Source organism: Bos javanicus, chromosome 18, assembly GCF_032452875.1.
Source record: "Bos javanicus breed banteng chromosome 18, ARS-OSU_banteng_1.0, whole genome shotgun sequence".
Lineage (NCBI taxonomy): Eukaryota > Metazoa > Chordata > Mammalia > Artiodactyla > Bovidae > Bos > Bos javanicus.
In genome coordinates this window covers 45,825,808-45,853,376 of record NC_083885.1, presented here as the reverse complement: position 1 = coordinate 45,853,376, position 27,569 = coordinate 45,825,808, and the positions used below count along the sequence as shown (strand labels likewise).

The 27,569-nt window shown below is 41.2% G+C and overlaps 1 protein-coding gene across 3 annotated transcripts in view; it reads left to right on the top strand.

The window, feature by feature from the left end:
• The first annotated feature begins 8 nt into the window (after positions 1-8).
• Positions 9-27,569, top strand: part of ZNF792 (zinc finger protein 792) — a 39,367-nt gene continuing 11,806 nt past the window's right edge. The window contains exons 1-4 of one of the 3 annotated variants that reach the window (XR_009730870.1): positions 14-969; positions 10,075-10,201; positions 10,927-11,049; positions 15,180-16,825. Coding sequence is in view for 2 of the 3 variants with exons in the window: in XM_061387941.1 (XP_061243925.1) it covers positions 934-969; positions 10,075-10,201; positions 10,927-11,049; positions 15,180-16,636 (1,743 nt within the window). In the remaining variant the exon portion in view is untranslated. Of the gene's footprint in view, positions 970-10,074; positions 10,202-10,926; positions 11,050-15,179; positions 18,206-27,569 lie in introns of those variants that run through there. The other 2 variants (XM_061387941.1, XM_061387942.1) reach the window with 2 other exon arrangements.

Below are 27,569 nucleotides of genomic sequence, written 5' to 3'. Positions count from 1 at the left end.
TCCCGAACTCTTCCTGTTGGCGGTGGCTTATTAGTTCCGTATTCCTTATCAAGATCTCCTGTCCTAAAACAACTCATGCAAATTGTTACTATGGTGCCTGGCCAGGGTGGGCGGTTTCAATCAGTGTGCTTCCCTTAACATTAGTACACAAAGAACCCGTATATTAGATATTATCTTTATTATTTAAAGTGAATCTAGGTCCCGGGGAGCCTGCAGGATCAAGAGACCAGCCTACACCCACACAGGCAAGTGTGGGTCTCAAATTACAGACTTCTGAGGGCAGGCGGCACTTGGCCCCAGGCAGTCCCAGAGGTCTGGAGACCGTCCCTTAAGGAGGAAAAGCTCGCGGTGCCTCCCGGCCAATGTCAACCACTAGCGTAAGGTCCGCTCTCCTCCCCAGCCCACCTCCCTCCCGCTCCTCCCTGCGGCGCCTGACCCACCCTGCCGGATGCAGGACAGAAAACACTGTCCGGGAGGCTATGCCGGTGCATCACCGGCTGGCGCTGGGCCAATGACAGCCCGGGAGAGTGTCGTTTCTTCCGGTCGGGGCGGTGGGGGCCGGAACTTCCTGCGTTTCTGCCCAGCTAGCCGTTTCCCCGGGCTGGGTCGGTGCGCCCCGAGCCGTGGGTCCGGGACTGGGGGTGGGGCTGGGCGGGTACCGCTTCCCAGGCGGTTTTCGGGAACGGGAGGGGGAAGGACAGGGAGGCCTTGACCCTTCTCTGCGCTTTTGAACTATCAGTGACCCCCTGGAACGCGGCGTCCGCCAGGGTCCCGCCGCGCCGCGCTCTCCGCGGCACCCGACTCTAGGCGCACTTGACCCGGAGGAGACTGAAGTCCCACCTCGCCCGGGGCCAGGCGCCGTGTCGCTACGCAGAGCCCGCGACACCCGCCTCGGTCATCCGCCTCTGAGGGCTCCTGCGTCCAGGGGCTGCGATGGCGGCGGCTGCGGCGCTGATGGACACAGCGCAGGTGAGTGGAGGGGCTTCAGGCCCGCAGCCGCTCAGCCCTTCATCCTCACGTACTCGCAGCCGGGGGATCAAAGATGGGCATTGCTCTACAACTTGACGTCTTTTTCATCTCTCTGCTTTTGAGTATGGGCTCCTGAGGGTTTGAGAGGGAGCGAGTGGTCACTTGCAGCCTCGGGTCCTGAATCCAGGGCAGGGGTCATAGAGAGCGGGTCCCATTTCTGAACTCTAGTGGATGAGGTGGGAAACGGTTTCCTAGGCAATAGGAACCAGCGGTGTGCAAGTACAGGATGGAGCTGGGAGTGTTCAGAGAGCAGGTGGGCTGAAGTCAGCCTGGAATGGCCGGCTGAGAAGCCTGGCGTCTATTCTGAGAGTGTTGGGAGCCACAGAAGCCACAGAGCAGAGGAGGAAGGTGATGTGATTTACATCCTAACAGGGTCACCTGGATGCCAAGTGGAAAACTGACTGTGGGCTGAGGGTGAAGGTGGGGAGAGCAACCAGTAGCTGCTGCAATACTGCTGGCCAGGTGAGGAGGGCAGGTGATTGCAGGTAGAAGAAGCGATTGGATTCTAGGTAGGTCTTCTAAGTGAGGCTGACCAGATTTTCTGAGGTGGAAACTGAGAAAGAAAAGCAGCGACTCGATGGATTTGGTGTTAGCAGCTGGAAGGATGGATGAACCATCAACTGAGAAGGGAACTTGTTTGTAGGAGGAATTTTCACTGGAAATAGCAGAAGTTACATTTGGGCCATGTTCTGATGTTCCAGGGACCCCTGAGTGGAGTTGAAGCTTGAGCAGCTAGACACACAGTTATGGTGTTTGGGGGAGGCTTAGTTTAGGTTAAGAGACACTGAATATATAAAGGGACATTGGCAGACTATACATAAAATAGAACTCTGACCCACAACCTGCGGCAACCTGGCCAGGAAACAAACCCCCTTATCTACAATAAACAACCCAGGAAGCCATTCTGCTGTAAGTTAGACTTGCAGGAACCCAGATTGCTATCTCTAGTGACAATCCAGGGAGTTAATAATGTCTATAACAGTTGGCCTCAAATAACCAGGACGTAATAACTGACAACTGCTCTCGTTTTTGTTCCAACTTAAGACCAACCAGAAATAGCCAAATATGCACCTCTAACTGGTCACCTAGGATGCTCTGCTTCTAGTTAGTTTGCCTACAGCTTTCGCAGGCCAACAGGGCTTACCTGAAGCCTTCCTTTTTTTTTTTTTCCCACTTATAAAGCTGTCCCATTCCTCTGCCTGCCTTTGAGTCTCTGCCAACATAGGTGGTTGGGAGATGGGGATTGACACATATGCACTATTGATCCTATATATAAAATTGATAACTAATGAGAATCTACTGTATAGCACTGGGAACTCTACTCAGTGCTCTGTAGTGACCTAAATGGAAAGGAAATCCAAATAAGAGGGGATATATGTATACATATAGCTGATTTACTTTGTTGTATGGTGGAAACTAAACATTGTAAAGCAACTATATATCAATAAAATTATTTTTAACAAAAATATTTAAAAATAAAGGGAACACACATGAATTTAAAAAAAAAAAATCAAAACTTAAGTGGCTAACTCCCTTTCTATAACAAACTCAGAATAAATAGCCTTTAGCTTTCTTGTTTGGTTGGTCTTTATTGTCACAGTGAGAAACACCAGGGACTTCCCTGGAAGTTCAGTGGTTAGGATTCCAGGCTTTCACTGCAGGGGGCATGGGTTTGATCCCTGGTCCAGGAACTAAGATCCCACAAACTGCACTGAGTGCTTAGTCACTCAGTCATGTCTGATTCTTTTTCGACCCCCATGGACCGTAGCCCGCCAGACTCCTCTGTCCAGGGGATTTTTTCCAGACAAGAATACTGGAGTGGGTTGCCATTTCCTCCTCCAGGGGCTCTTCCCAACCTAGAGACTGAACCCACATCTCCTGTGTCTCCAGCATTGTAGGCTAATTCTTTACTGCTGAGCCATTGGCAAAACCTGTGTGACAAAACAAAAACAAAAACATCCAAAATGTGGCATCTGGTGTGTGGACAAGGGTGTAACTGTGTGTCTGATTTGGAGGGTGGCAGTGACCTTAGGGGGAAGGAGGGAGGAGAGTGGAGCCTGAGAACTGGGCATCTTGCTTCGGTACGTTGGCTGGCTTGTTTGGCATCATAGAGGCAGTTGAGGGAGAGTTAGTGTTTGTGGTAGTAGCTGGGTGGGGAGAGGGGGTCTGTGTGTAGGGAAAAGTGTGTCTGGCAGCTGGCCAAATTTTCCTGGGGGCCTAGGTACGAAAGGAGGTCTGAGGCTTGATGATGATGGAAGTAGCGCTCAGTGAGGCCTCGGCTGGTGCTCGTTTGGCCATCTGCATTCTCACCAGGCTTTTGTGGACCCTCGAGGGAACCATGGGATTTTCAGTCAGGCTGGAGAACCAAGGGGCAGATGGGGCAAGCTGGGAGAGCTATTAGACCCTGGTGGGTGGGGGCAGGAGGACTGGCTTTGAATAAGTGATGGTGAAGGGATAGAATGTGCCATACAGAGAAGCGAGGGGTCTGCTGTAGTCCCGGGTAGCTTGGATTGAAGCTAGGATCATGGCCAGGTCGGGAGGCCTTCACCTCAAGGGTGGATGTTGCCCTTGGCAGTGGGAGTCATAGAAGGTCTGGGGCAGGTTGGGATCGTAGTTGTATTTGCCTAGAATTCTCTGGATGCTGTCAGGGAGGGGGAAATTTCTTTCTCTACCTCTTGTTTGAGTTCTCGTGGATGCACTAATAAAAATAATTAGCATAAGGCACATTAACAGGAGAAAAATACATTTTAATGTAAGTGAAGTCAGAAATGGGACCTAAAAAGTGGCCAAAGTCAGCATCTTTTACTTATTAGACAAACAATACCTTTGTGAGTAATCAACTGGACAAAGGAACTTAGATTTTGGGTGCCCAATTATGAAGAATCTAAACAAAGTTTGGGCTTCAGGTAGTAAATTAAAGAAGTAACAAGGTTTACTTATATAGGTTTCTTGGTCCAAATTCCCTCCCTTTGGCAATAAAGGTGTGCTTTACCTCCAGATACAGGGGGTGCACTTTTAAATAGTTTTTTTTTTTTTTTAATATCTTGGCCCAGTTTATTTTACGTATTTATTTATTTATTTTACTTTTTGGCCATGTGTGACATGTGGGATCTTAGTTCCCTGACCAGGGGTCAAACCTGCGCCCCCTGCAGTGGAAGTGCAGAGTCTTAACCGTTGGACCTCCAGGGAGTGCACTTTTTACGTAGAAATTAATTTTCTGTTTTCAGGGAGACAGAAATGTGGGTCACAGTATCCCGCTTGTGTTGGCTGTTTCTTCAGTAATTTTAATTCAAAATAATCAGTAGGCCGTTGAGGCACATTTTGGGGAGGCCTACGCTAGACCCCTAGAGAAGGCAATGGCAACCCATTCCAGTACTCTTGCCTGGAAAATCCCACGGACGGAGGAGCCTGGTAGGCTGCAGACCATGGGGTTGTAAAGAGTCGGACACGACTGAAGTGACTTAGCAGCTTAGCAGCAGCACTCTAGGCCCCAGTAGTTCCCTCTCTGGAACTTCCTCTGTGGAAAGAGAACAGGTAAGAGGAGTTCTCCAGCTTACTGAGGGCTTCCCAGGTGGTGCTAATGTTAAAGAATCCACCTGCTAATGTAGGAGACATAAGAGAGGTGGGTTCAGTTGCTGGGTGGGGAAGAGCCGCTGGAGTAGAAAATGGCACTCCACACCAGTATTCTTGCCTTGAGAATTCCATTGACAGAGGAGACTGTCAGCCCATGGGATCACAAAGAGCTGGACACGACTGAGCGTCTGAGTACCAGTTCATTGAAGCAGATTGTTAGTTCTGAGAAGAGGTCAGTTCAGGAAAACAATTATACTTCATTTCAGGAGGCAGTGATGCAGATGGGCTCCAGAAGCTAGGCCTATGGTAAAAGCGATCAGGTAATGAGACATTTCTAGGAAAACGAAAACAAAAGGTTAGTGTTTGGAGCCAATTATAAACCAGTTTCTGACATCAGGATGCAGTCAAGAAGATTGCTAGATGTCAGGGTCGAAGCATCTTTTGCAGTTTGAAATGTCTCTGATGTCACCAGGTGTTCAAGAATACTTTCTAAGTGGCTCATACAGCAGCAAGCATGAAGATTGTAATATGAGCTGTTGTGGCAATTTCTCTGAAATTTCTATCAAGTTGTCTAGCTTCAATTTTCAAGGCATCAGGAAAAGGGCAGTTTTAGTTCTCAGTTATTCCAGGTCAAAAGGGTGGGAGAAAATGGGAAACATTAACGAGTTGTAGCCAGATATTGGATGAAATTAGAACACTTCAGGATCTAGTCCAGATTTCAAGTAAACAGCAAAACCTCAATGAAACTGCTGCTGCTGCTGCTAAGTCGCTTCAGTCGTGTCCGACTCTGTGCGACCCCATAGACAGCAACCCACCAGGCTCCCCCGTCCCTGGGATTCTCCAGGCAAGAACACTGGAGTGGGCTGCCATTTCCTTCTCCAATGCATGAAAGTGAAAAGTGAAAGTGAAGTCGCTCAGTCGTGCCCGACTCTTAGCAACCCCATGGACTGCAGCCTACCAGGCTCCTCCATCCATGGGATTTTCCAGGCAAGAGTACTGGAGTGGGGTGCCATTGCCTTCTCGTCAATGAAACTAACAGTACTAAAATCATACATACAAGGGTTCAATTTAGAACCAGGGTTTAATCCCCGGTCAGGGAACTAAGATCCTGCAAGCTATGGTGCAGCTAAAAAGAAAAATAATGAAATAAAGTCAAGTTCTTTCAAATTGTTTGATCGTATCTGAGTCTGTGTGTATTTCTCAAATATGACTTTCCAGTCAAAGGCCTTGATAAGATAACCAATATTTCTAATTGTGTTCTATTTTAAGGAGAACAGAGTCTTATTGAACTTTTCCAAATGTAATTATATTGTTAAGAAAATAAGAATACTCATGAGAGTTTCTGAATTCTGGAGCAATCAGGTGGGGAGAAAAAAATGTTTCATTTTTGCTTACAAAGGTATGCTGTGCCATGTTTAGTCACTTAGTCGTGTCTGACTCTTTGCGACCCTGTGGACTGTAGCCAGCCAGGCTCCTCTTTCTATGGATATTCTCCTGGCAAAAATACTGGAGTGGGTTGCCATTTCCTTCTCCAGGGGATCTTCCCAACCCAGGGAGGAACCCAGGTCTCCCGCATTGCAGGAGGATTCTTTACCATCTGAGCCACTAGGGAAGCCCAAGAATACTGGAGTGGGTAGCCTATCCCTTTTCCAGGGGAACTTTCTGACCCAGGAATAGAACCAGGATCTCCTGCACTGCAGGTGGATTCTTTACCAGCTGAGCTACCAAGAAGTACGATTCACCAAACTGCTGTAAATCTTTTTAAAATAATTCCTTGCATTTGGAAAACAAAAGATTAAAAAAAAGTAATATTGTATTTTAAACAAAAAGTCATAAAAACTATAATCATATTCATTAGTTCATTCAATTCCATGTAATTAATTTTTGTTCCTCTTTGTGTCCAGTTCTTCCATTAGTTCTGTTGACTTTGCCTGATGATTAAGCGTGAGGGTAACAGTGATATTCCAAGGAGTTTGTGAGATTTTTGTTAAGGCTTGAATGATTTGCCCAGTGAGGTGGGTGCCTTGATCACTGGAGATTATGTAAGTTATACCCCAAATAGAAAATACATTATAAAAAATTGTTTCTTTGCCCCTGTGGTGTCATCAGTCTTGTAGCAAGGGAAGGCTTCAACCCATCTGGAAAGCATACATGTAATAATAAGAACATTCTGATAAACCATACTTAGTGGCAGTTGAATGATGTCCAGCTGCAGGTGCTCAAAGGGTCCACAGAGAAGAGGTCTGAGGCACCTGGGGCAAAAATAGTTTTTCCCAGGGTTATGGACCTGAAAGGTCAGACATCACTGATAGGGTGTTTTTTCAGTTTTATAGAGTTCTCCCTGCCAATGTCTATTTAAATGCACCTTAAATGCATGATGGTGAGTGAAGGAATGCAGGGGGAAAAAATGAGATTTGCCAGGGAGCTGGGGAGAACTAAGTAGCCATCTTGGTTTTCCCATAGCTCTGACTGTTTGTTTAGTTTGCAACTATTGTTTACCTATTTTAATTTCTCTTATTCAGTAGCATACTGTTGCCTTGGTACAAGGATATCAGGATGGCAAAAGTCTGGCAAGAAGGGGTCAGGATTTTTGCAGAAGCAGAATGGATTTTGTTCACATGTGCCACAGTCTTTATAAATTCTGTTGCTACTGCCTTCGCTTGAAGGTCAGTTAGGGCATTTCTCTGATACTTGGGTTCAATTCCTTTAGTCTGAGCCTCCATCTTGATGACAGATAACATTTTATGCCAGGACATATATGACTTCAGGAATTTCACCTAATTTCTGGAACACTTAGAACACGTACCTATATAGACACAACATAAAGAAGATGATAACAGTTTCCACATAATTTAACGTATCAAATATAGCTGATTAATATCTTTTTATAAGGAGAAAGAATAAATCTTTGAGGTATTTTAGATATATATCTAAAAACTATCTCATCTCTCAAAGTCCTAAATCAAAAAGATTTCATTTACAATTTGATTTGAGGGAAGTTTGTCAAAAGTATTTTTAAAAATTGGACTTTGTCAAATAGATCTTCACAGCAATGCTTCGTTATCCATTCAACGAAACTTAACAATTAAAACCTTCGGCAAATATAAATGATTATGTAGTTCTGAGCAAAATTTAGCTCTTTTAATAGCAATAGATTTACTCAATGAATCAAAGAACTGATAAAGACAACAGAACATAAGTAATTATTTTGACAAGACAGAAGATCTTTGGTGTTTTCCTAAGTATATTATTTAAAGGTAAAGAAAAGCCTTTCATAATCTCTGATTATCAAGAGCAGACCAACAGGAAAACAAAACTTTGTTCTTTTAATAGAAAACCAAATTCCAATTTTTACTGTTTTACTTTGATATTAAAACTTATTTGTTTAAATCCATTCCAATCTTATTCAGTCATGACCACATATAAAATTCCTTTCTAAAGACTCCTTTATGCACAATCCTACAGAATTTCATTTTAGTTTATCCCTTGTTTTCTTTCCCATTTAGAAGAAACTAGCTTTAGGACAAAATTACTTTCATTTTCCTTAACAAAAACACCTCCACACCTTATTTTTTCTCTTCCCCAAACACATTCTATTTCTATTATTGTATCTGGCAGCTTTAACCACATATTTAATTGGAATCCTCAATCCTTTGAAATCTTAATTTTTTAGTGAAAATAAAGAAGTAAACAGCTGTAAACTTTATTAACATTTTGTGGCTTGGCAAATTTATAAGTACATTGTATAATTTCTAGAAACATATGCTATTTCATAGTACAGTCTTTCAATAAAGCACAAGATATATTCACCAGAGCCAAACATACTTAATCTCTCTGTAATGAGAGGCCAAAAGTACATATAAACTTAGACTTTAGCAATTAATGTTTCAGTACTTTATCTTACTTGGAAATGATCTAGGCATCCAACAAATTCCCATCATTTAATTTAACATAGCAAAACATAGGGTATAACTTACCAAATGGATTTATGGAGTTATTTAAGTGGACATACTGTAACACAATTATTGTTTAAAAATCTACCTAAAAACTGATCACATTTACATCTATTTTATATATTTATTTTTCCTGTCAAGTTGCATGGTTTACAGGATCTTAGTTCCCTGATCAAGGATTGGCCTGGGCCATGGCAACAAATCCTAATGACTGGGTCGCCAGGGAATTCCCTAATTTATTTGTTTTTAACAATCATACTTAGATTACTCATAAAAATTTCATAAGACTTTAAAATAATCATTATTCTAAGTTTGTTTGTTTGGTGACAAACTTTGCAACAGAGGCAATGAGCCCATTTGACTAATAAACCCAGGTAGAACAAGTTGTTTACATTATATTTAATGTTAAATTTGAGATATTCCTGTATTAATTTAACCAACAAGTTTAAAAGTAGCTCTTATTTACTAAAGATTATCCTAAATATATGAACTTGAAAGATATTTGTTTTTTTTATTACATATTTGAGAATTTTTATATAAGTGCTTATTTTTATAAGCCAATTAAATAAAGGCCTTTTAGAAATTAATTTTGGCAGTGCCATCAGAGGTAGCATACACATATGGACTTACAGACAGACACAACCAAAGAACTCATAGTTCTCATTTTAAAACTTTAATCATGAATCAAGTACAACATAAAACTTACGCATGTGTGCTCAGTCTATTAGTCATGTCTGACTCTTAGCAACTCCATGGACTGGGGCCTGCCAGGTTCCTCTGTCCATGGAATTTTCCAGGCAAGAATACTGAAAAGGGTTACCATTTCTTACTCCAGGGGATCTTCTCGATCCAGGGATCAAACCCAAGAGACTCTTGAGTCTCCTGCATTGGCAGGTGAATTCTTTACCACTGCACCACCGGGGAAGCATATAAAATTTGCTAGTTTATAAGTAACAGTTGGAATAAATTAGATTATTTGCTCGGATTGTGTCCTTTGAGGAGAAGACAAATAAGATATGTATTTGCCTTTGGCAAACAATTTTAAGGAGGCTGTGACTTAGAGTTTCAGCAAGAGAGGCTTTTTAGCAGTTGGGGTTTTAAAAAGTCTCTCTCTCTCTCTCTCTTCAATTTCAAGTTTTACTAATTGAGCTAATCTAGGCTCAGGCTCAGTGGGCTGTGTTTACATTCAAAAAACATGATAAGGTTTATAACTTGAAGAGACAGAAAAAGAAAATATGCTTTCTCCTAGGAGTTTTGGAGTATCTTTGTCTATTATCATATGCCTTAGGGTAATTATTAGGGGCCCTGCATTTCAGACCCAGAGCTCAACTGGTATCTCTTTGCCTACTTGCCTGTGGGTATTGCTGTGGACTGACACAGCAGTCATAGAACGTGTGGAACCAGGGTCTGAGATCTCCTCTGTGTTGGGGAGCTGGGGAGAAGGGTGAACAGTGAACAGAGAGGGAATCCTGAGGAAAGAAGCTGATCATGGAATGAACTGTCCCCATCATCATGGCAGGGCTGTGTGACCTTTGAGGACGTGACCATTTACTTCTCCCCGGAGGAGTGGGGACTCCTTGATGAGGCTCAGAGACTCCTGTACTGTGATGTGATGCTGGAGAACTTTGCATTGATCGCTTCCCTTGGTAAGGCTTTTATACCCACCCAGGTGTCCTGAGCTCATCTCCGCCCATTCCCTTTTCCCAAGAGGTGGTTCTTTCCTTCCCACAGCTGCGCTGTGGGCATTGCTTCCTCCCCTCCCCACTGCCTTTGTTTTTTGGGCTATGATGGGTCTTCGTTGAAATGTGCAGGCTTCTCTATTTGCAGTGAGTGGGTTTCTCTAGTTGTGGTGTGCAGCATGTGGGTTCTTAGTTCCCCGACCAAGAATTGAACCCAAGTCCCCTGCATTGGGAAGTAGATTCTTAACCACTGGACCACCAGGGAAGTCCTCCCACCTCTTCAGGTATATGTGCTGTGGATCCAGAGCTGAACTGTGTGCAGGGTCCCATGCTCTCCCCAAGCAGCCTCAACACCTACTGTCTCAAAGCCTGCTGGGGAAGGGTCCTAGAAGGAGGAGTCTTGCAGTCAGCCCAGCAGATCCTGTCTGACTCAGCCACGGATCTCCTGGATGATTGTTCAGATCTCTGACAGTTCTGTTTGGCTCCTTTGCTTTAGCTAACATTGCCTAAGGCCTGACCGCCAGGAACTCTAGGCACTTATGTGGTCACTGTTTGCCATGACCACTGGGATGTTCCTGCCAAATCTCCCTTGTGTGTTCCTTTTGTAATTATGTTTCCTTTCCTGTGTTCTATTGTGGGATAATTCACCTGGGCAAAGTGCTGGTCCCTTATCTGCCCCATCTTCCCCCTAGGACTTGCATCTTTCAGGTCTCACATAGTTGCCCAGCTGGAGATGGGGGCAGAGCCCTGGGTGCCTGACCAAGTGGACATGACTTCAGCCATGGCAAGAGGGGTGTATAGAGGGCTTGGCTCAGGTAAGTGTGGGTGGGGGAGCATGTGACGTCACTACTGTCTTCAAATCATACCTGACACTTTTCTTGTGTTCATCATTCTTTTGGTGCCAAGCCAATGGGCTTATATCTTTTCTACCTTGCCTTTCCTATTTTTGGTATGTTGACCACTGGTCATTTCTTCTCTGATTGGGGCCTCTGTCTGTGCCCCTCACTGTTTCCACAACTCCCTCTGCAGCACTCTTAAGCATGGGCTTGCACTTCATGTGTCATGAGATGAGCACATTTCCTATGATAGTCCTTGAACACCAGTCAACCAGTTGTAATCAGGTTTTCCCAGATCTGGACATACCCTTCTGCACAGCCCACACAGGTTATCAGCAGCTGGAGCCCCCAAGAAAAGCCTTTGTTGAGAACAGAGCTGAAGACCTGCCTTTCCATCTGACACTGTGCCCATCTTTGTGTCCTGGCTCCTGGTATCAGTTCAGTTCAGTTCAGTCGCTCAGTTGTGTCTGACGCTTTGTGACCCCATGAATTGCAGCACGCCAGGCCTCCCTGTCCATCACCAACTCCCGGAGTTCACTCAAACTCAGGTCCATCGAGTTGGTGATGCCATCCAGCCATCTCATCCTCTGTCGTCCCCTTTTCCTCCTGCTCCCAATCCCTCCCAGCATCAGAGTCTTTTCCAATGAGTCAACTCTTCACATGAGGTGGCCAAAGTACTGGAGTTTCAGTTTTAGCATCATTCCTTCCAAAGAACACCTAGGGCTGATCTCCTTTAGAATGGACTGGTTGGATCTTCTTGCAGTCCAAGGGACTCTCAAGAGTCTTCTCCAACACCACAGTTCAAAAGCATCAATTCTTTGGCGCTCAGCTTTCTTCACAGTCCCAACTCTCACATCCGTACACGACCACTGGAAAAACCATAGCCTTGACTAGACGGACCTTTGTTGGCAAAGTAATGTTTCTGCTTTTGAATATGCTATCTAGGTTGGTCATAACTTTCATTCCAAGCAGTAAGCGTCTTTTAATTTCATGGCTGCAGTCACCATCTGCAGTGATTTTGGAGCCCCCCAAAATAAAGTCTGACACTGTTTCCACTGTTTCCCCACCTATTTCCCATGAAGTGATGGGACTAGATGCCATGATCTTCATTTTCTGAATGTTGAGCTTTAAGCCAACTTTTTCATTCTCCACTTTCACTTTCATCAAGAGGCTTTTGAGTTCCTCTTCACTTTCTGCCATAAGGGTGGTGTCATCTGCATATCTGAGGTTATTGATATTTCTCCCGGCAATCTTGATTCCAGCTTGTGCTTCTTCCAGTCCAGCGTTTCTCATGATGTACTCTGCATATAAGTTAAATAAGCAGGGTGACAAATACAGCCTTGACGTACTCCTTTTCCCATTTGGAACCAGTCTGTTGTTCCATGTCCAGTTCTAACTGTTGCTTCTTGACCTGCTTATAGGTTTCTCAAGAGGCAGGTCAGGTGGTCTGGTATTCCCATCTCTTTCAGAATTTTCCACAGTTTATTGTGATCCACACAGTCAAAGGCTTTGGCATAGTCAATAAAGCAGAAATAGATAATCTTCTGGAACGCTCTTGCTTTTTCGATGATCCAGCAGATGTTGGCAATTTGGTCTCTGATTCCTCTGCCTTTTCTAAAACCAGCTTGAATATCTGGAAGTTCACGGTTCATGTATTGCTGAAGCCTGGCTTGGAGAATTTTGAGCATTACTTTACTAGCGTGTGAGATGAGTGCAATTGTGCAGTAGTTTGAGCATTCTTTGGCATTGCCTTTCTTTGGGATTGGAATGAAAACTGACCTTTTCCAGTCTTGTGGCCACTGCTGAGTTTTCCAAATTTGTTGGCATACTGAGTGTAGCACTTTCACAGCATCATCTTTCAGGGTTTGAAATAGCTCAACTGGACTTCCATCACCTCCACTAGCTTTGTTTGTAGTGATGCTTTCTAAGGCCCACTTGACTTCACATTCCAGGATGTCTGGCTCTAGGTGAGTGATCACACCATTGTGATCATCTGGGTCATGAAGATCTTTTTTGTACAGTTCTTCTGTGTATTCTTGCCACCTCTTCTTAATATCTTCTGCTTCTGTTAGGTTCCTACTATTTCTGTCCTTTATCGAGCCAATCTTTGCATGAAATGTTCCCTTGGTATCTCTAATTTTCTTCAAGAGATCTCTAGTCTTTCCCATTCTGTTGTTTTCCTCTATTTCTTTGCATTGATAGCTGAGAAAGGCTTTCTTATCTCTTCTTGCTATTCTTTGGAACTCTGCATTCAGATGCTGATATCTTTCCTTTTTTCCTTTGCTTTTCACTTCTCTTCTTTTCACAGCTATTTGTTAGGCCTCCCCAGACAGCCATTTTGCTTTTTTGCATTTCTTTTCCATGGAGATGGTCTTGATCCCTGTCTCCTGTACAATGTCACGAACCTCCATCCATAGTTCTTCAGGCACTCTATCTATCAGATCTAGTCCCTTAAATCTATTTCTCACTTCCACTGTATAATCATAAGGGATTTCATTTAGGTCATACCTGAATGGTCTAGTGGTTTTCCCTACTTTCTTCAACTTCAGTCTGAATTTGGCAATAAGGAGCTCATGATCTGAGCCACATTCAGCTCCTGGTCTTGTTTTTGTTGACTTCTCCATCTTTGGCTGCAAAGAATATAATCAATCTGATTTTGGTGTTGACCATCTGGTGATGTCCATGTGTAGAGTCTCTTCTTGTGTTGTTGGAAGAGGGTGTTTGCTATGACCAGTGCCTTCTCTTGGCAAAACTCTATTAGCCTTTGCCCTGCTTCATTCCGTATTCCAAGGCCAAATCTGCCTGTTACTCCAGGTGTTTCTTGACTTCCTACTTTTGCATTCCAGGCCCCTATAATGAAAAGGACACCTTTTTTGGGTGTTAGTTCTAAAAGGTCTTGTAGATCTTCATAGAACCGTTCAACTTCAGCTTCTTCAGCATTCCTGGTTGGGACATAGACTTGGATTACTGTGATATTGAAAGGTTTGCCTTGGAAACGAACAGAGATCATTCTGTCATTTTTGAAATTGCATCCAAGTACTGCATTTCGGACTCTTTTGTTGACTATGATGGCAACTCCATTTCTCCTGAGGGATTCCTGCCCACAGTAGTAGATATAATGGTCATCTGAGTTAAATTCACCCATTCCACTCCATTTTAATTTGCTGATGCCTAGAATGTCAACATTCACTCTTGCCATCTCCTGTTTGACCCTTTCCAATTTGCCTTGATTCATGGACCTGACATTCCAGGTTCCTATGCAATATTGCTCTTTACAGCATCAGACCTTGCTTCTATCACCAGTCCCATCCACAGCTGGGTATTGTTTTTGCTTTGGCTCCATCCCTTCATTCTTTCTGGAGTTATTTCTCCACTGATCTCCGGTATCATATTGGGCACCTACCGACCTGGGGAGTTCCTCTTTCAGTATCCTATCATTTTGCCTTTTCATACTGTTCATGGGGTTCTCAAGGCAAGAATACTGAAGTGCTTTGCCATTCCCTTCTCCAGTGGACCACATTCTGTCAGACCTCTCCACCATGCCCCACCCGTCTTGGCTGGCCCCACAGGGCGTGGCTTAGTTTCATTGCATTAGACAAGGCTGTTGTCCTAGTGTGATTAGATTGACTAGTTTTCTGTGATTATGGTTTCAGTGTGTCTGCCCTCTGATGCCCTCTTGCAACACCTACAGTCTTACTTGGGTTTCTTTTACCTTGGACGTGGGGTATCTCTTCACGGCTGCTCCAGCAATGCGCAGCCGCTGCTCCTTACCTTGGATGAGGGGTATCTCCTCACTGCCACCCCTCCTGACCTTGAACGTGGAGTAGCTCCTCTAGGCATTCTTGCACCCGCGCAGCCACTGCTGCATGGATGTGGGATTGCTGTTCTCGGCAGCCGTCCCTGACCTCGGGCTTCTGGTATGGCCTCCCTTATTTCATGAGCTTACCGGCCCAGGACTGCTGGGAAGACCATTCCTTATTTTGACCTTAGGCCTCTCATCTTGCCAACAGTCCCATGGACTCATTCCTGGGTCAGACTTGCATTTGTGATTGGATTGTTTCCTTCCATGAAAATTAACATGAATATCACCAGCATTTCTCTACTTTCAGATTTTTACTGTGGAACAGAGAGTGAGGAATCACCTGCTGAGCTCAGTGTTTCTGTAGAAGTGTCACAGAACATGAACTCCAAGGCAGTTTCATCCACCCAGAAGGGCTACCCCTGTAACCTGTGTGGCCTCCACTTGAAAGACATTCTATATCTGGCTAAACATCGGGCAACACATTCCAAGCAGAAACCACATGTGCATGAGGCACATAGGAAAGAATTGAAGTTCAACGCCCACTTTCACCAGCCACAGATGCAGCAGAATGTGGACAAGTCTATTGGAAGGAATGAAGGCAGGGCCTTGCTTGTGAAAAGCTTCAGATATGACACATCAAAGAAATCTTTCACATTCAGGGAGGATGGGAAGGCCTCTGTGGCCAGATGTGGTTTACTCCAGCATCAGGTCACTACCAGTGTGGGGGAGCCAGAGCAGAGCTCTGAAAGTGTGGTGGATTTTCCCACTGTGCAACTCCATAAGAAGCACAGTGAATTTGAGAATGCTCTCAGTGACAAACTTTCGCTTGTTCAGCAGAGAACCCACACTGGAGAAAGGTCTTATGAGTGCAACAAATGTGGGATATTTTTCAGCTGTGCTTCTGGCCTCTTTCAACACCAGAGAGATCATAATCGAGGAAAGCCTTATGAGTGTGGCGAATGTGGGAAATTCTTCAGCCAGCACTCCAGTCTCATCAAACATCAGAGAGTTCACACTGGTGAAAGCCCTCACGTGTGCAGCGAGTGTGGCAAATTCTTTAGTCGAAGTTCTAATCTTATTCAACATAAGAGGGTTCACACTGGAGAAAAGCCTTATGAATGCAGTGAGTGTGGGAAGTTCTTCAGGCAACGCTCGAACCTTATTCATCATAAGAGGATTCATACTGGTAAAAGTGCTCATGAGTGCAGTGAGTGTGGAAAATCCTTCAACTGCAACTCCAGCCTAATTAAACACTGGAGAGTTCATACTGGAGAAAAACCTTACAAGTGCAATGAATGTGGGAAATTCTTTAGCCGCTTTGATGGACTTGTTCAACATCAGATAGTTCATACAGGTGAACGACCGTACAGATGCAGCGTATGTGGGAAAGCCTTCCGCCGGAGCTCTGACCTCATGAATCATCAGCGAGTCCACACTGGTGAAAGACCTTATGAGTGCAGTGAATGTGGGAAAACCTTCAGACGAAGTTCTAATCTGAGGCAGCATCGGAAAGTTCACAAACCAGATAAGACATATAAATGCAATGAATGTGGAAAAGCCTTCAGCCAAAGGTCTACTCTCATCCAGCATCAGAAAATTCACGCTAGAGAAAAGAGTACAAAGGATGTTCTCCCTCCTTCTTCAGCACAACAGCACCTCCTAGAGATGAACTCTGAGAGTGGTCTTTATGAAGGAGCTGTCAGCCAGAAGTTAAACCTTGTTCATCCAAATATCTATGCTGGAGAGATTCCCAATGGATGCTAAATAAATTGGAAGCTTTCTGGAGAAAGCGTACATTTTCTGATCCCAAATTTTGTCAGAGTTTTTGTCACTGCTAGTATCTGTGGAAGAAGTCATCTCAGCTCTACCCACTGGTAGGTCTCCAGAGTGTGTGCCAGCCACTTCCTGTTCTCAGAGAAGACAGGCCTCTGTTTCCTCTTTTGAGAGGGAATTGTGAGTAGCCTGAGGCCATAGGAAGATGTCTTCCCTTCCACTGACTGCTTTAGCTGTGATCATGACCCATCTTTGCCATGAAGACCTGATCTGGGTCCTACTGGCAGCTTGCAGAGGTTTCCCTTTTCCAAGGACATTGTTGATCTTGTATGATGCTCATGATGGATTCATCCAGCTTCCACATTATCCATCCTTGACTCTACATTGCTCTGGTTTGGGTGATAAGGGCCTTATTGATAAAATCACCTTTAATCTCCTGTATTCTGACAACTGTGTGGAGTGGGTTGAGAACAGGATGAAGGTCTTGCAAACCAAACAAGTCTCCAAATTTATTGCCTCAGTGAAGAGTGGGATGGCAGAGAACAGTTCTCAGTCCAGAGTTGGCCTCATTTGTGTTGCTACCTGAGGTCTCCTAGGGAAGATTATAGGGCTTGATCGGCCTAATGTTGTGACCTGAAGGGCATGACTTTTTGTAGATCAGAGATTACCTTGAGGAAGGGAAGGTTGTGCAACTGCCAGTGTATCTGGAAGCAGCCTGATTTAGCCCCCCCCCCGCCCTTTTTTTTTCCCTGAGGATGGCTTCTATTCCTTAGCACTGTCTAGTAGACATTGTTTACCTGGCCTCTGCCAAGGAGTCATATGCCTTTGATGTCTAAAATCCAGTATAAGTCACCTACTGTAAGACTTACTGGGTCCAATTGGCAGATTAGAGGGAATGTATCTTATAAAATTGCATCCACAAATGTTCCCTTAAATGTAACTATGCAGGATTCAGGACTTGAAGAAATTCTCAGGACCTCCAGACCTCTGTCCTATGACTAAGGCCACTGGCAGAGGAAATCAGCTAAAGGTTTTGTGGATTATTGCAGGCTGTCTGCATTATTCATGTCAAAACCAGTGTTGTGTTGGCAGAGAAATAGGGACTAAGAGAAGGTATATCTTGTAACCCAGGGAGGAGGCATTTGCAACACAGCCAACTATTTTTGGTGCCAACACATGAGGAGAGAGGGAATATGGGGGTGCCAAATCTTAAATTTTCTAAAATGAGTGGGAGAGCAGATTTTTACTTGCAACAATTTCTTTTAATGCTTTGTTGAGATATAATTTCTATGCAATAATTGGCTGTACATATTTAATGTGTACACTTTGATAAGTTTTAATATATGTGTACACTCAGGAAACGAACACCACAACCATAATAATGAACCCATCCGTCACCCACATGGCTACCTCGTGCCCCTTGACAATCCATCCTTGCCTTCCCCAGAGAACTGTTAGCTACATCCCAAGGAAACCACTGATTTACCTTTTATTCACTGTGAATTTGGTTGCCTTTCCTAGAATTTTGTACAATTGGAAACATAAAGTATTTATACTCTGTTTTTGGTCTGTTTTCTTTCATACAGCATAATCATCTTGAGAATCATCCATTCTGTGAATATGAAGAGTTCATTCCTTTTACTGCTGAGTAATCCTCTCCTGGGAACTTCCCAGGTGGTAGAATTGGTAAAGAATTCACCTGCAATGCAAGAGATGTGGGTTTGATCCCAGGGTCAGGAAGATCCCCTAGAGTAGGAAAAAGCAACCCACTCCAGTATTCTTGCCTGGAAAATTACATGGATAGTGGAGCTTGGCAGCCTGCCATCCATGGGGTTGCAAAGAATTGTACATGACTGAGTATACACACACACACACACACACACACACTTCTCTGATGAATGAATACCTTAACTTTTGGTTTTTTAATTAAAAATATCTGATAAAATCTTAAACATTGTTAGGTATACAGTTTAATGGTATCAAGTATAGTCACATTGTGCAACTATCACTACTATTCATCTCCAGAATTCTTTTCATTTTGTAAAACTGAAACTATATTCATTAAACAATAACTTCTTATCCCCCCACCCATTCCCCAAGCCCCTAAAAACCAATATCTAACTTTATGTAATGGAATTTGACTACTCTGGTTACCTAATATAAATGGAGCTATATATTATTTGTCTTTTTGTGACTGGATTATTTCACTCAGCATAATGTCCTCAAGGTTCATCCATGTTATAGCATGTGTCAGAATTACTTTCCTTTTAAACTGAATAATATACCATTGTATGTATATGTCATATTTTGTTTATTCATTCATCCTTTAATAGATACTTGTTTCCACCTTTTAGTTATTGCAACTAATGCTGTTATGAACATGGGTGTTCATAACACCTGCTTTGAAACCTGCTTTCTATTTTGGGTATATACCTGAAAGTGGAATTACTGGATCATATAGTAATTACATTTTTAATTTTTTGAGGAATCTCCATAATGTTTCCCACAGTGTCTATACCATTTTACATTTTCAACAAGGGTTCTAATTTTTGCACATCTCTACTGACACTTGTTTTTTCTTTTTAAATAATGTCTATCCTGATGAGAATGAGGTGGTATTTCATTGTCATTTTGATTTGTATTTCTGTTAATGAGTCATGTGTTTCTTGGTCATTTGTATATCTTCTTTAGAAAAATGTCATTTCAAGTCCTTTCCACTTTTTGAATAGGATTGTTTGTGTTTTGTTGTTATTGAATTTTAGGAGGGCTCTATATATGCTGGCTATTAATTTATTAGGTATGTGATTTGCATATAATTTCTCCCATTCTCTGGGTTACCTTATTACTCAGTTGATAGTGTCCTTTAATGCACAAAAGTTTTTAATTCTCATGAAATTCAGTTTGTCCTTTTGTTGTTGTCTATGCCTTTGGTGTCATATCCAGGAAATCATTGCCAAATTCAATGTTACGAATCTTTTGCCCCATGTTTCCTTCTAAGAGTTTTATAGTTTTGGGTCTTACTTACATTCAGGTCTTTGATCAACTTTGAGTTAATTTTTGTGTAAGGTGTTAGGTAAGGGTCCAGCTTCATTGTTTTGCAGGTGGATATTCAAGTTTTCCTATTGGTTGATCTTGTCAAAAATTATTTGACCATATATTGGAGGGCTTATTTCTGGACTCTATTCTATTCCATTAATCTGTACTTTTATCTTTACACCAATAACTCAGTATTTTCATTAATGTGGTTTTGTATTACAGTAAGTTTTGAAATTGGAAAATGTTGAGTCCTCCAATATTGATATTCTTTTTCTTTAAAAAACTTTCTTTTCCTAATTGGCAGTGCTGGGTTTTCATTGGTACACCTGGGTTTTCTCTAGTTGTGGCGAGTGGGTGCTCTGGTTTTGTTGCGTGGGATTCTCATTACAGTGGTTTCACTTGTTGTGGAGCATGGGCTCTAGGGTGCATGGGCTTCAGTAGTGCAGCTTGTGGGTTCTAGAGTGCAGGCTCAGTAGTTGTGGTGCAGGGGGTTAGTTGCTCTGAGGCATGTGTGATCTTCCTGGACCAGGAACAGGAATCTGTGTTCCCTGCATTGGCAGGCGATTTTAAACCACTGGACCACCAGGGAAGTCCTTTGATATCCTTTATCAAGAATGTTTTAGCTGTGTCCCTTGAGAATCCATATGAATTTTTGTATAGATTTTTGTTTTCCAAAAAAAAAAAAAAAGGGTTACTGGGTTTTTGATTGGGATTCATGAAATCTTTAGATTGCGTTGGGTAGAATCAACATCTTAACAACAATCAGTCATCCAGTCCATGAACATGGGTTATGTGTGGCTGCTAAGTTGTTTCAGTCGTGTCCGACTCTTCAACCCCGTGGACTAGCCCACCAGACTCTTCTGTCCACAGGATTCTCCAGACCAGAATACTGGAGTGTGTTGCCATGCCCTCCTCCAGGGGATCTTGACCCAGGGATTGAATCCACATCTCTTATGTTTCCTGCATTGCTAGGCAGGTTCTTTACCACTAGCGCCACCTAGGAAGCCTGAACGTGGGATGTTTCTATTTATTTATGTCTTTAATTTTTTTCAACGATGTTTTATATAGTAGAGTTTATGTAGTAAAGTTTTTACCTCCTTGGCTAATTCCTAAGTGTTTTATTCCTATTGATGCTATTGTAAAAACCTGTTTTCATCATTTCTACTCATTGTTAGTATACAGAAATGTAACTGAGTTTTCAGCATTGGTTTTGTACCCTATTTTGTTGACTTAATTTACTCTAACGGTAATTTTGTGGAGTCTTGAGGGTTTTCTAGATTTAAGATTATTTCATCTGTAAAAAAAGATAATTTTACTTATTCCTCTCCAGTTTGGATGCCTTTTATCTCTCTTTCTGGCCTGATTGCTCTGGCTAGAACTTCCAGTACTATGTTGAATAGAAGTGGTGACAGTGGGCATTCTTTCCTTATTCCTGTTTGAAAAGCTGTTAGTTCTTCACTGTCGAGTATGATGTTAGCTGTGGGTTTCACATATATATCTTTTATTATGTTGAGGTAGTTTTCTTCTATTCTTAACTTGTTGAGTGTTTTTATTGTGAAATATTGTTGAATTTTGTCAAATACTTTTTCTGTGGCAAGTAGATGATCATGTTGTTTTCCCCCTTTATCTTATTAATGTGATGTGAGATAATTTTCATACGTTGAATGAACCTTGCATTCCAGGGATAAATCCCACTTGAACATGGTGTTTAGTCCTTTTAGTATGTTCCTGAATTCTTGTCTGCTAGTATTTTGTTAAGGATATTTGAATCAGTGTTCATAAGAAATATTGGTCTGTACTTTTTGTTCTGTATCTTTTTCTGGCTTTCTATCAAGACAAATGAATTAGTGTTCTCTTTCAAGCTTTTGGAAATTTTTGACAAGGATTGGTGTTAACTTTTCCTTAAATGCTCAGTAAAATTCACCAATAAAGCTTCAGGTTCACAGCTTTGTGTGTTGTTGGGAGATTTTTGATCACTCATTCATTTTGCTTAGTGCTTAAGAGTTTTATTCAGATATTCTCTTTTTTCATGACTCTGTCTTGATGGATTTTGTGTTTCCATTTGATTTATTTGATTTATCTTTATTTTATTTATCTTTAAATATTACTATTTCTTTCTTTATAGCTTTTAGTTTAGTTTCTTATTCTAGTTCCTTAAGTTGTACAGTTGGGTTATTGATTTGAGATCTTTCTTCTTTTTAATACATGTTTTAAAGCTGTAAACTTCCTTCTTAATACTGCTTTTGCTGCACCTCATAAGTTTTGGTGTGGTATGGTTTTGTTTTCTTTCATCTCTAACTACTTTCTAATATTCTCTGTGATGTCTTCGTTGTTCCATTGATTGTTTAAGGGTGTATTGTTTAATTTCCACAAATTTGTGAATTTTTCAATTTGCCTTTTATTATCGATTTCTACCATCATCTGGTTGAGATTGGAGCAAACACTTTGTGTGATACCTACCTTTTAAAATCAACTAAGCCTTAATTTGTGGCATAACATGATCTATTATGGAGCTGTCCCATGTGCACTTGAGAAGAATGTGTTTTCTGCTGTTCAGTACAATATCATGTACATTTCTATTAGAGTTAATTGGTTTATTATGTCATCAAGTCTTCTGTTTCTTTATTGATTATTTTTGTCTGGTTCTATCCATTACTGAGAGTAGGTATTCAAGTCTCCAGGTATTATTGTAGAACTCTTTTGATTCTGTCATTTTTTTGCTTTGCATATTATCTTGATGTATTATTAGGTGCTTAAATGTTTATAATTGTTTTATCTTCTTGCTGTTTAGAACCATTTATTGCCATGTGAAGTCTGCTTTGGCTTTTGTAACCTTTTTTTCCCCTATAAAGTCTGTTTTGTTTGCTATTAGTATAGTTATTCTTACTCTCTTTAGTTATTATTTGCTTGGAATATGTTTTTCCATCCTTTCATTCTCAATGTACTATAGTTGGTTCATTTTAAAAAAATCCATTCTGTCAATCTCTATCTTTTGATTGTATAGTTTAATTTATTTACATTTAAAGTAATTACTGATGAAAGATTTACTTCTGTCATTTGCTATTAGTTTTCTATATGCCATATAGCTTTTTCTTGGTCCCCCATTTCTTGTATGACTGTCTTTTTAAATTTTAATGTGAATTATTTTAATTCCCTCATTTCATTTTACATATATTCTATAGCTATCTTCTTTGTAGTTATCATGTGGTTACCATCCTAAAGTTATAACACTATAATTTGAATTTATACCAGCCTAACTTCAATAACATATAAGAACTCTGCTTCTATACAGTTCCATCTCCAACCTTTTCAGTTACTGATGTCACAAAATTACATCTTTATATTTTGTATATACAAAAACATAGACTAATAATTGTTCTTTTTAATGCATTAGTTTCTCAAATGTACAAATTTTTAACTGGAGTTACAGACCAAAGTTACAATAATAGTAGTTTAAAAAATTGCCAATGTATGTACCTTTACCAGAGATCTTTATTTCTTCATATAGCTTTGAGGTATTCTAATGTCCCTTTATTTCAACCTGAAGGGTTCCCTTCAGCATTTCTTGCCAGGCATGGCTAGTGGTAACAAACTCCCTTAGCTTTTTTTAATTTAGGAATTTATTAATCTTCGCTCCCTTCTGAAAGACAATTTTGTCAGATATAGGATTCTTGATTAACAGGTTTCTTTCCTTCAGCAATTTGAACATAACATGCCCATTGCCTTCAGGCTTCCAAGTCTTCTGATGAAAAAACTCTTGTGTATAATCTTATTGTGTATCTTTTGAATGTGACAAGTCACTTCTCTATCATTTCTTTCAAGGTTCTTCATCTCTGTTTTGACTGTGGTTTCTTTTTCTTTTTGGCTGTGCTCATCTTTGTTGTGGTGCTAGGGCTTTCTCTTCTTGCAACGCATGGGCTCTAGAAGGCGTGCGTTCAGTAGGTTTGGTCCGGAGGTTTGTGGGATCTTAATTCCTCGACTAGGGATTGAATCCCAGCTCTCAGCAGTGAGAGCTTGGAGTCTTCACCACTTGACCACAAGGGAATTCCTGAAAGCAGTTCACTGTAGTGATCAAAGGGCAATCTTTCACCATGGTAAATGACATAGATGAAAGATCAAAAGCTAAGATTATATTTAATGGTAAAGAACTATATGTTTTCTTCCTAAGATTAGACAAGAGCCAAGATGTCCATGCTCATCCCTTCTATTCTACAGTATACTAAATGCCCTAGGAAATGCAGTAAAAGAAGGAAATTCAGACTAGACAGGAAGTAGTAAAAGTATCTTTATTCACAAATGACATGGTTTTGTATGCATAAAATTCTAAGAAGTCTAAAAAACCTATTAGAACTCCAGTGATATCATAGGAAAGAAAGTCAATATGCAGGAAAATTATATATATAATTTTCCAGTTATTCAGCAATAGAATTTATCATAATATTAAAAATTATGATATACTTAAGGCTAAGTTTAACAAAATATGTAGAAAACCTGAACACTGAATATTATAAGACATTGCTAAGAAAAATTAAAGGCCTAAATAAAAGGAGATATGTTTATGGACTTGTGGACCTAACAGTGTTAACATATGAATTACCTCCATATTGATCTATAGATTCAGTGCATTCCATGTTATAATCCTTAAATCCATTGTGCCCTATAGAAATTGACAAGCTAATTTTAAAATGTGTAAAAAGGACCTTCAACAAAGCAATTTGAGATGAGCAGCAATTAATATTTTTTGGTATTAGAAGAATAAGAAACACATGGTACCATGGCATTGGGGAGTTTTCTGAGATATGAGTTTATATTTTGCTAATTTTGAACAAAGCAACTCAATAGAGAAAGGTAATCTCTTCAAGAAATGGCCCCAGAATAAATGAATATTCCTTCTTTTAACAGATATATTGGTTGCATACACTATGACAATTATTGCACAAGTGGTAGGGATAAAGAAGTGAGCTATCAAATTCTGGCTTTTAATCCTGGTTTCCTGTAGGCATTATTTTTCTAATTAATTTTGTTATTTTAAAATTAATGTTCCAATTACAGCTCTTTCTTCATAGAAAAAGTTTTGATACATAGGTATCTCATTATTATTCTTTCCTGAATAGGCTACCATTTCAAATTTAGACATACATACATGTGATCACTTCCCAAATGGAGATGTTAAAAATATCCCTATTCAGATCACTAATTACAAAACAGGAGCTGTATGATAGAAAACTCCAGCAGTGACTACCTCGACCAATTCCAATTAGTATTACTAATTACTATTAGTAATTTAGCGATTAGTATTACTAATTATGGGAAACTCTGATAGGAGGTGTTTGCAAATATATGCAGTATTACCTTAGAAGTGTTCTTCAGAATCCACTGAAATCTTTTAAACTTACAATATAGGAAAAACCTGGGGTTGAGGAAAAAGTTAAATGACAGAGTGAGGAAGCAAATCTAGAAAGTGAGGCATTTGGTAAACAACTTCCTTCAAGAAAAAGGTGGGGTTTAAGTGCAAAAGATTAATATTCAGGGGCAAAGTCTACAGCTTCTTCTTCAGTTCAGTTCAGTTGCTCAGTCGTGTCCGACTCTTTGCGACCCCATGAATCGCAGCACGCCAGGCCTCCCTGTCCATCACCAACTCCCGAAGTTCACTCAAACTCACGTCCATCGAGTCAGTGATGCCATCCAGCCATCTCATCCTCTGTTTTCCCCTTCTCCTTCTGCCCCCAATCCCTCCCAGCATCAGGGTCTTTTCCAATGAGTCAACTCTTCGCATGAGGTGGCCAAAGTATTGGAGTTTCAGCTTCAGCATCAGTCCTTCCAATGAACACCCAGGGCTGATCTCCTTTAGGATGGACTGGTTGGATCTCCTTGCAGTCCAAGGGACCCTCAAGAGTCTTCTCCATCACCACAGTTCAAAAGCATCAATTCTTCGGCGCTCAGTTTCTTCAGTCATGTCCAACTCTTCATGACCCCAAGGACTGCAGCATGCCATGCTTCCTTGTCCATCACCAACTCCCGGAGCTTACCCAAACTCATGTCCTTAGAGTCAGTGATGCCATCCAACCATATCATCCTCTGTTGTCCTCTTCTCCTGCCTTCAATCTTTCCCAGCACCAGGGCCTTTTTCCAATGAGTCAGTTCTTCGTATCAGGTGGCCAAAATATTGGAGTTTCTGCTCCAGTGTCAGTCTTTCCAATGAATATTCAGGACTGATTTCCTTTAGGATGGACTGGTTGGATCTCCTTGCAGTCCAAGGAACTCTCAAGAGTCTTTTCCAACTGGTTTTTAAAAATTAAGATGAATTACCTGACGTTCCAAATGATTTAAAAGCAATTGGAAGGCTTTTTAATTCACTTATTCAATCGTATTAGAACATGTCATAAATGCTGTCAATATTATGAGCATTAATAATGTTTCCCACTTTTCTCTGAATTGGCCACCAGTATGATGATGATATTCTGATAATTTAAACACAGGAATGACAAGTGAAGGCTTTCTTACCTTTTCTGAATTAAATATCATGAATTGTCTAATAAAAGATGAGAATATTTTCTAAAAGCCTACCAACATATTTTATATTCAAAAGATTCTCACCAGCACAAATTCTCTGATGTTAAACAACGTTTGAACCATACATGAAGGACTTTCTAAATTCCTTAAATTCTTAGGGTTTGATAGCCATGTGGTTTCTCTGATGTGCTCTAGGGCCTTTATGTCTAAAGGCCTTTATGTCTAAAAGTCTTCCTGTATTTTTTACATTTAAAAGGTTTCTCAACAGTGTGTATCCTCTGATATTCAGTAAGGAATGAATTAAGTCTAAAAGTCTTTCCACATTTCCTTACATTCAAAGGGTTTCTCACCTGTATGAATGCTCTGATGTCCAATAAGTTGTCCATACACAGTAAAGGCTTTGTCACATTTGTTACATTCATAAGATTTCTCACCAGTATGAATTCTCTGATGTTGAACAAGGTAAGAGTCAGAACTAAAGGCCTTCCCACATTCCTTACACCCATAGGGTCTCTCACCAGTATGGATTCTATGTTGTACAATGTATGAGGCATGACTAAAAGTTTTGCACATGCTTTACATTCATAGGGTCATTAGTGTGAATTTTCTGATGTTGTATAAGATGTACATGTACTCTAAAGGCCTTTCCACATTCCTGACACTCAGAGGGTTTCTCACTAGTATAAACCTTCTGATGTACAGTAAGTTGATAACAACTAATAAAAACCTTGCCACACACCTGACATTCATAGAGTTTCTCGCCTGTATGAATTCTCTAATGCTGAACCAGCTAAGCCAGTACTAAAGGCCTTACCACCCTCCTTACACTCATAAGGTTTCTCACCTGTATGAAGCCTTTCATGTTGAACAAGGTATGAGGCTTGACTAAGGGCTTTTCCACATTCTTTGCATTCATAGGGCTTAACTCCTGGATGAATTCCCTGATGTGCATTAAGAAATGAACTAAGTCTAAAGGCCTTTCCACATTCCTTGCATTCAAAGGGTTTCTTATCAGTGTGAATACTCTGATGTCAAGTAAGCTGTCCATAAACAGTAAAGGCCTTCCCACATTCCTTACACTCATAGGGTTTCTCACTTATATGAATTCTCTGATGTTTAATAAGGGGGAGGGGGGAGCTAGTGCTAAAGGTGTTCCCACATTCTTTACATTTATAGGGTTTTTCACAATATGAATTCGCTGATGTTGAACAAGGTATAAGAAGGTACTAAAGGCCTTTTCACATTCTTTACAGACAAAAGGTTTTTCCAGTGTGAATCCTCTGATGCCAAATAAGTTTTCATGCACTATGAAAGTTTTCCTTTCATTCCTTACATTCACAGGGCTTCTCACAGTTACGGTTCTTTGATGTTGAAC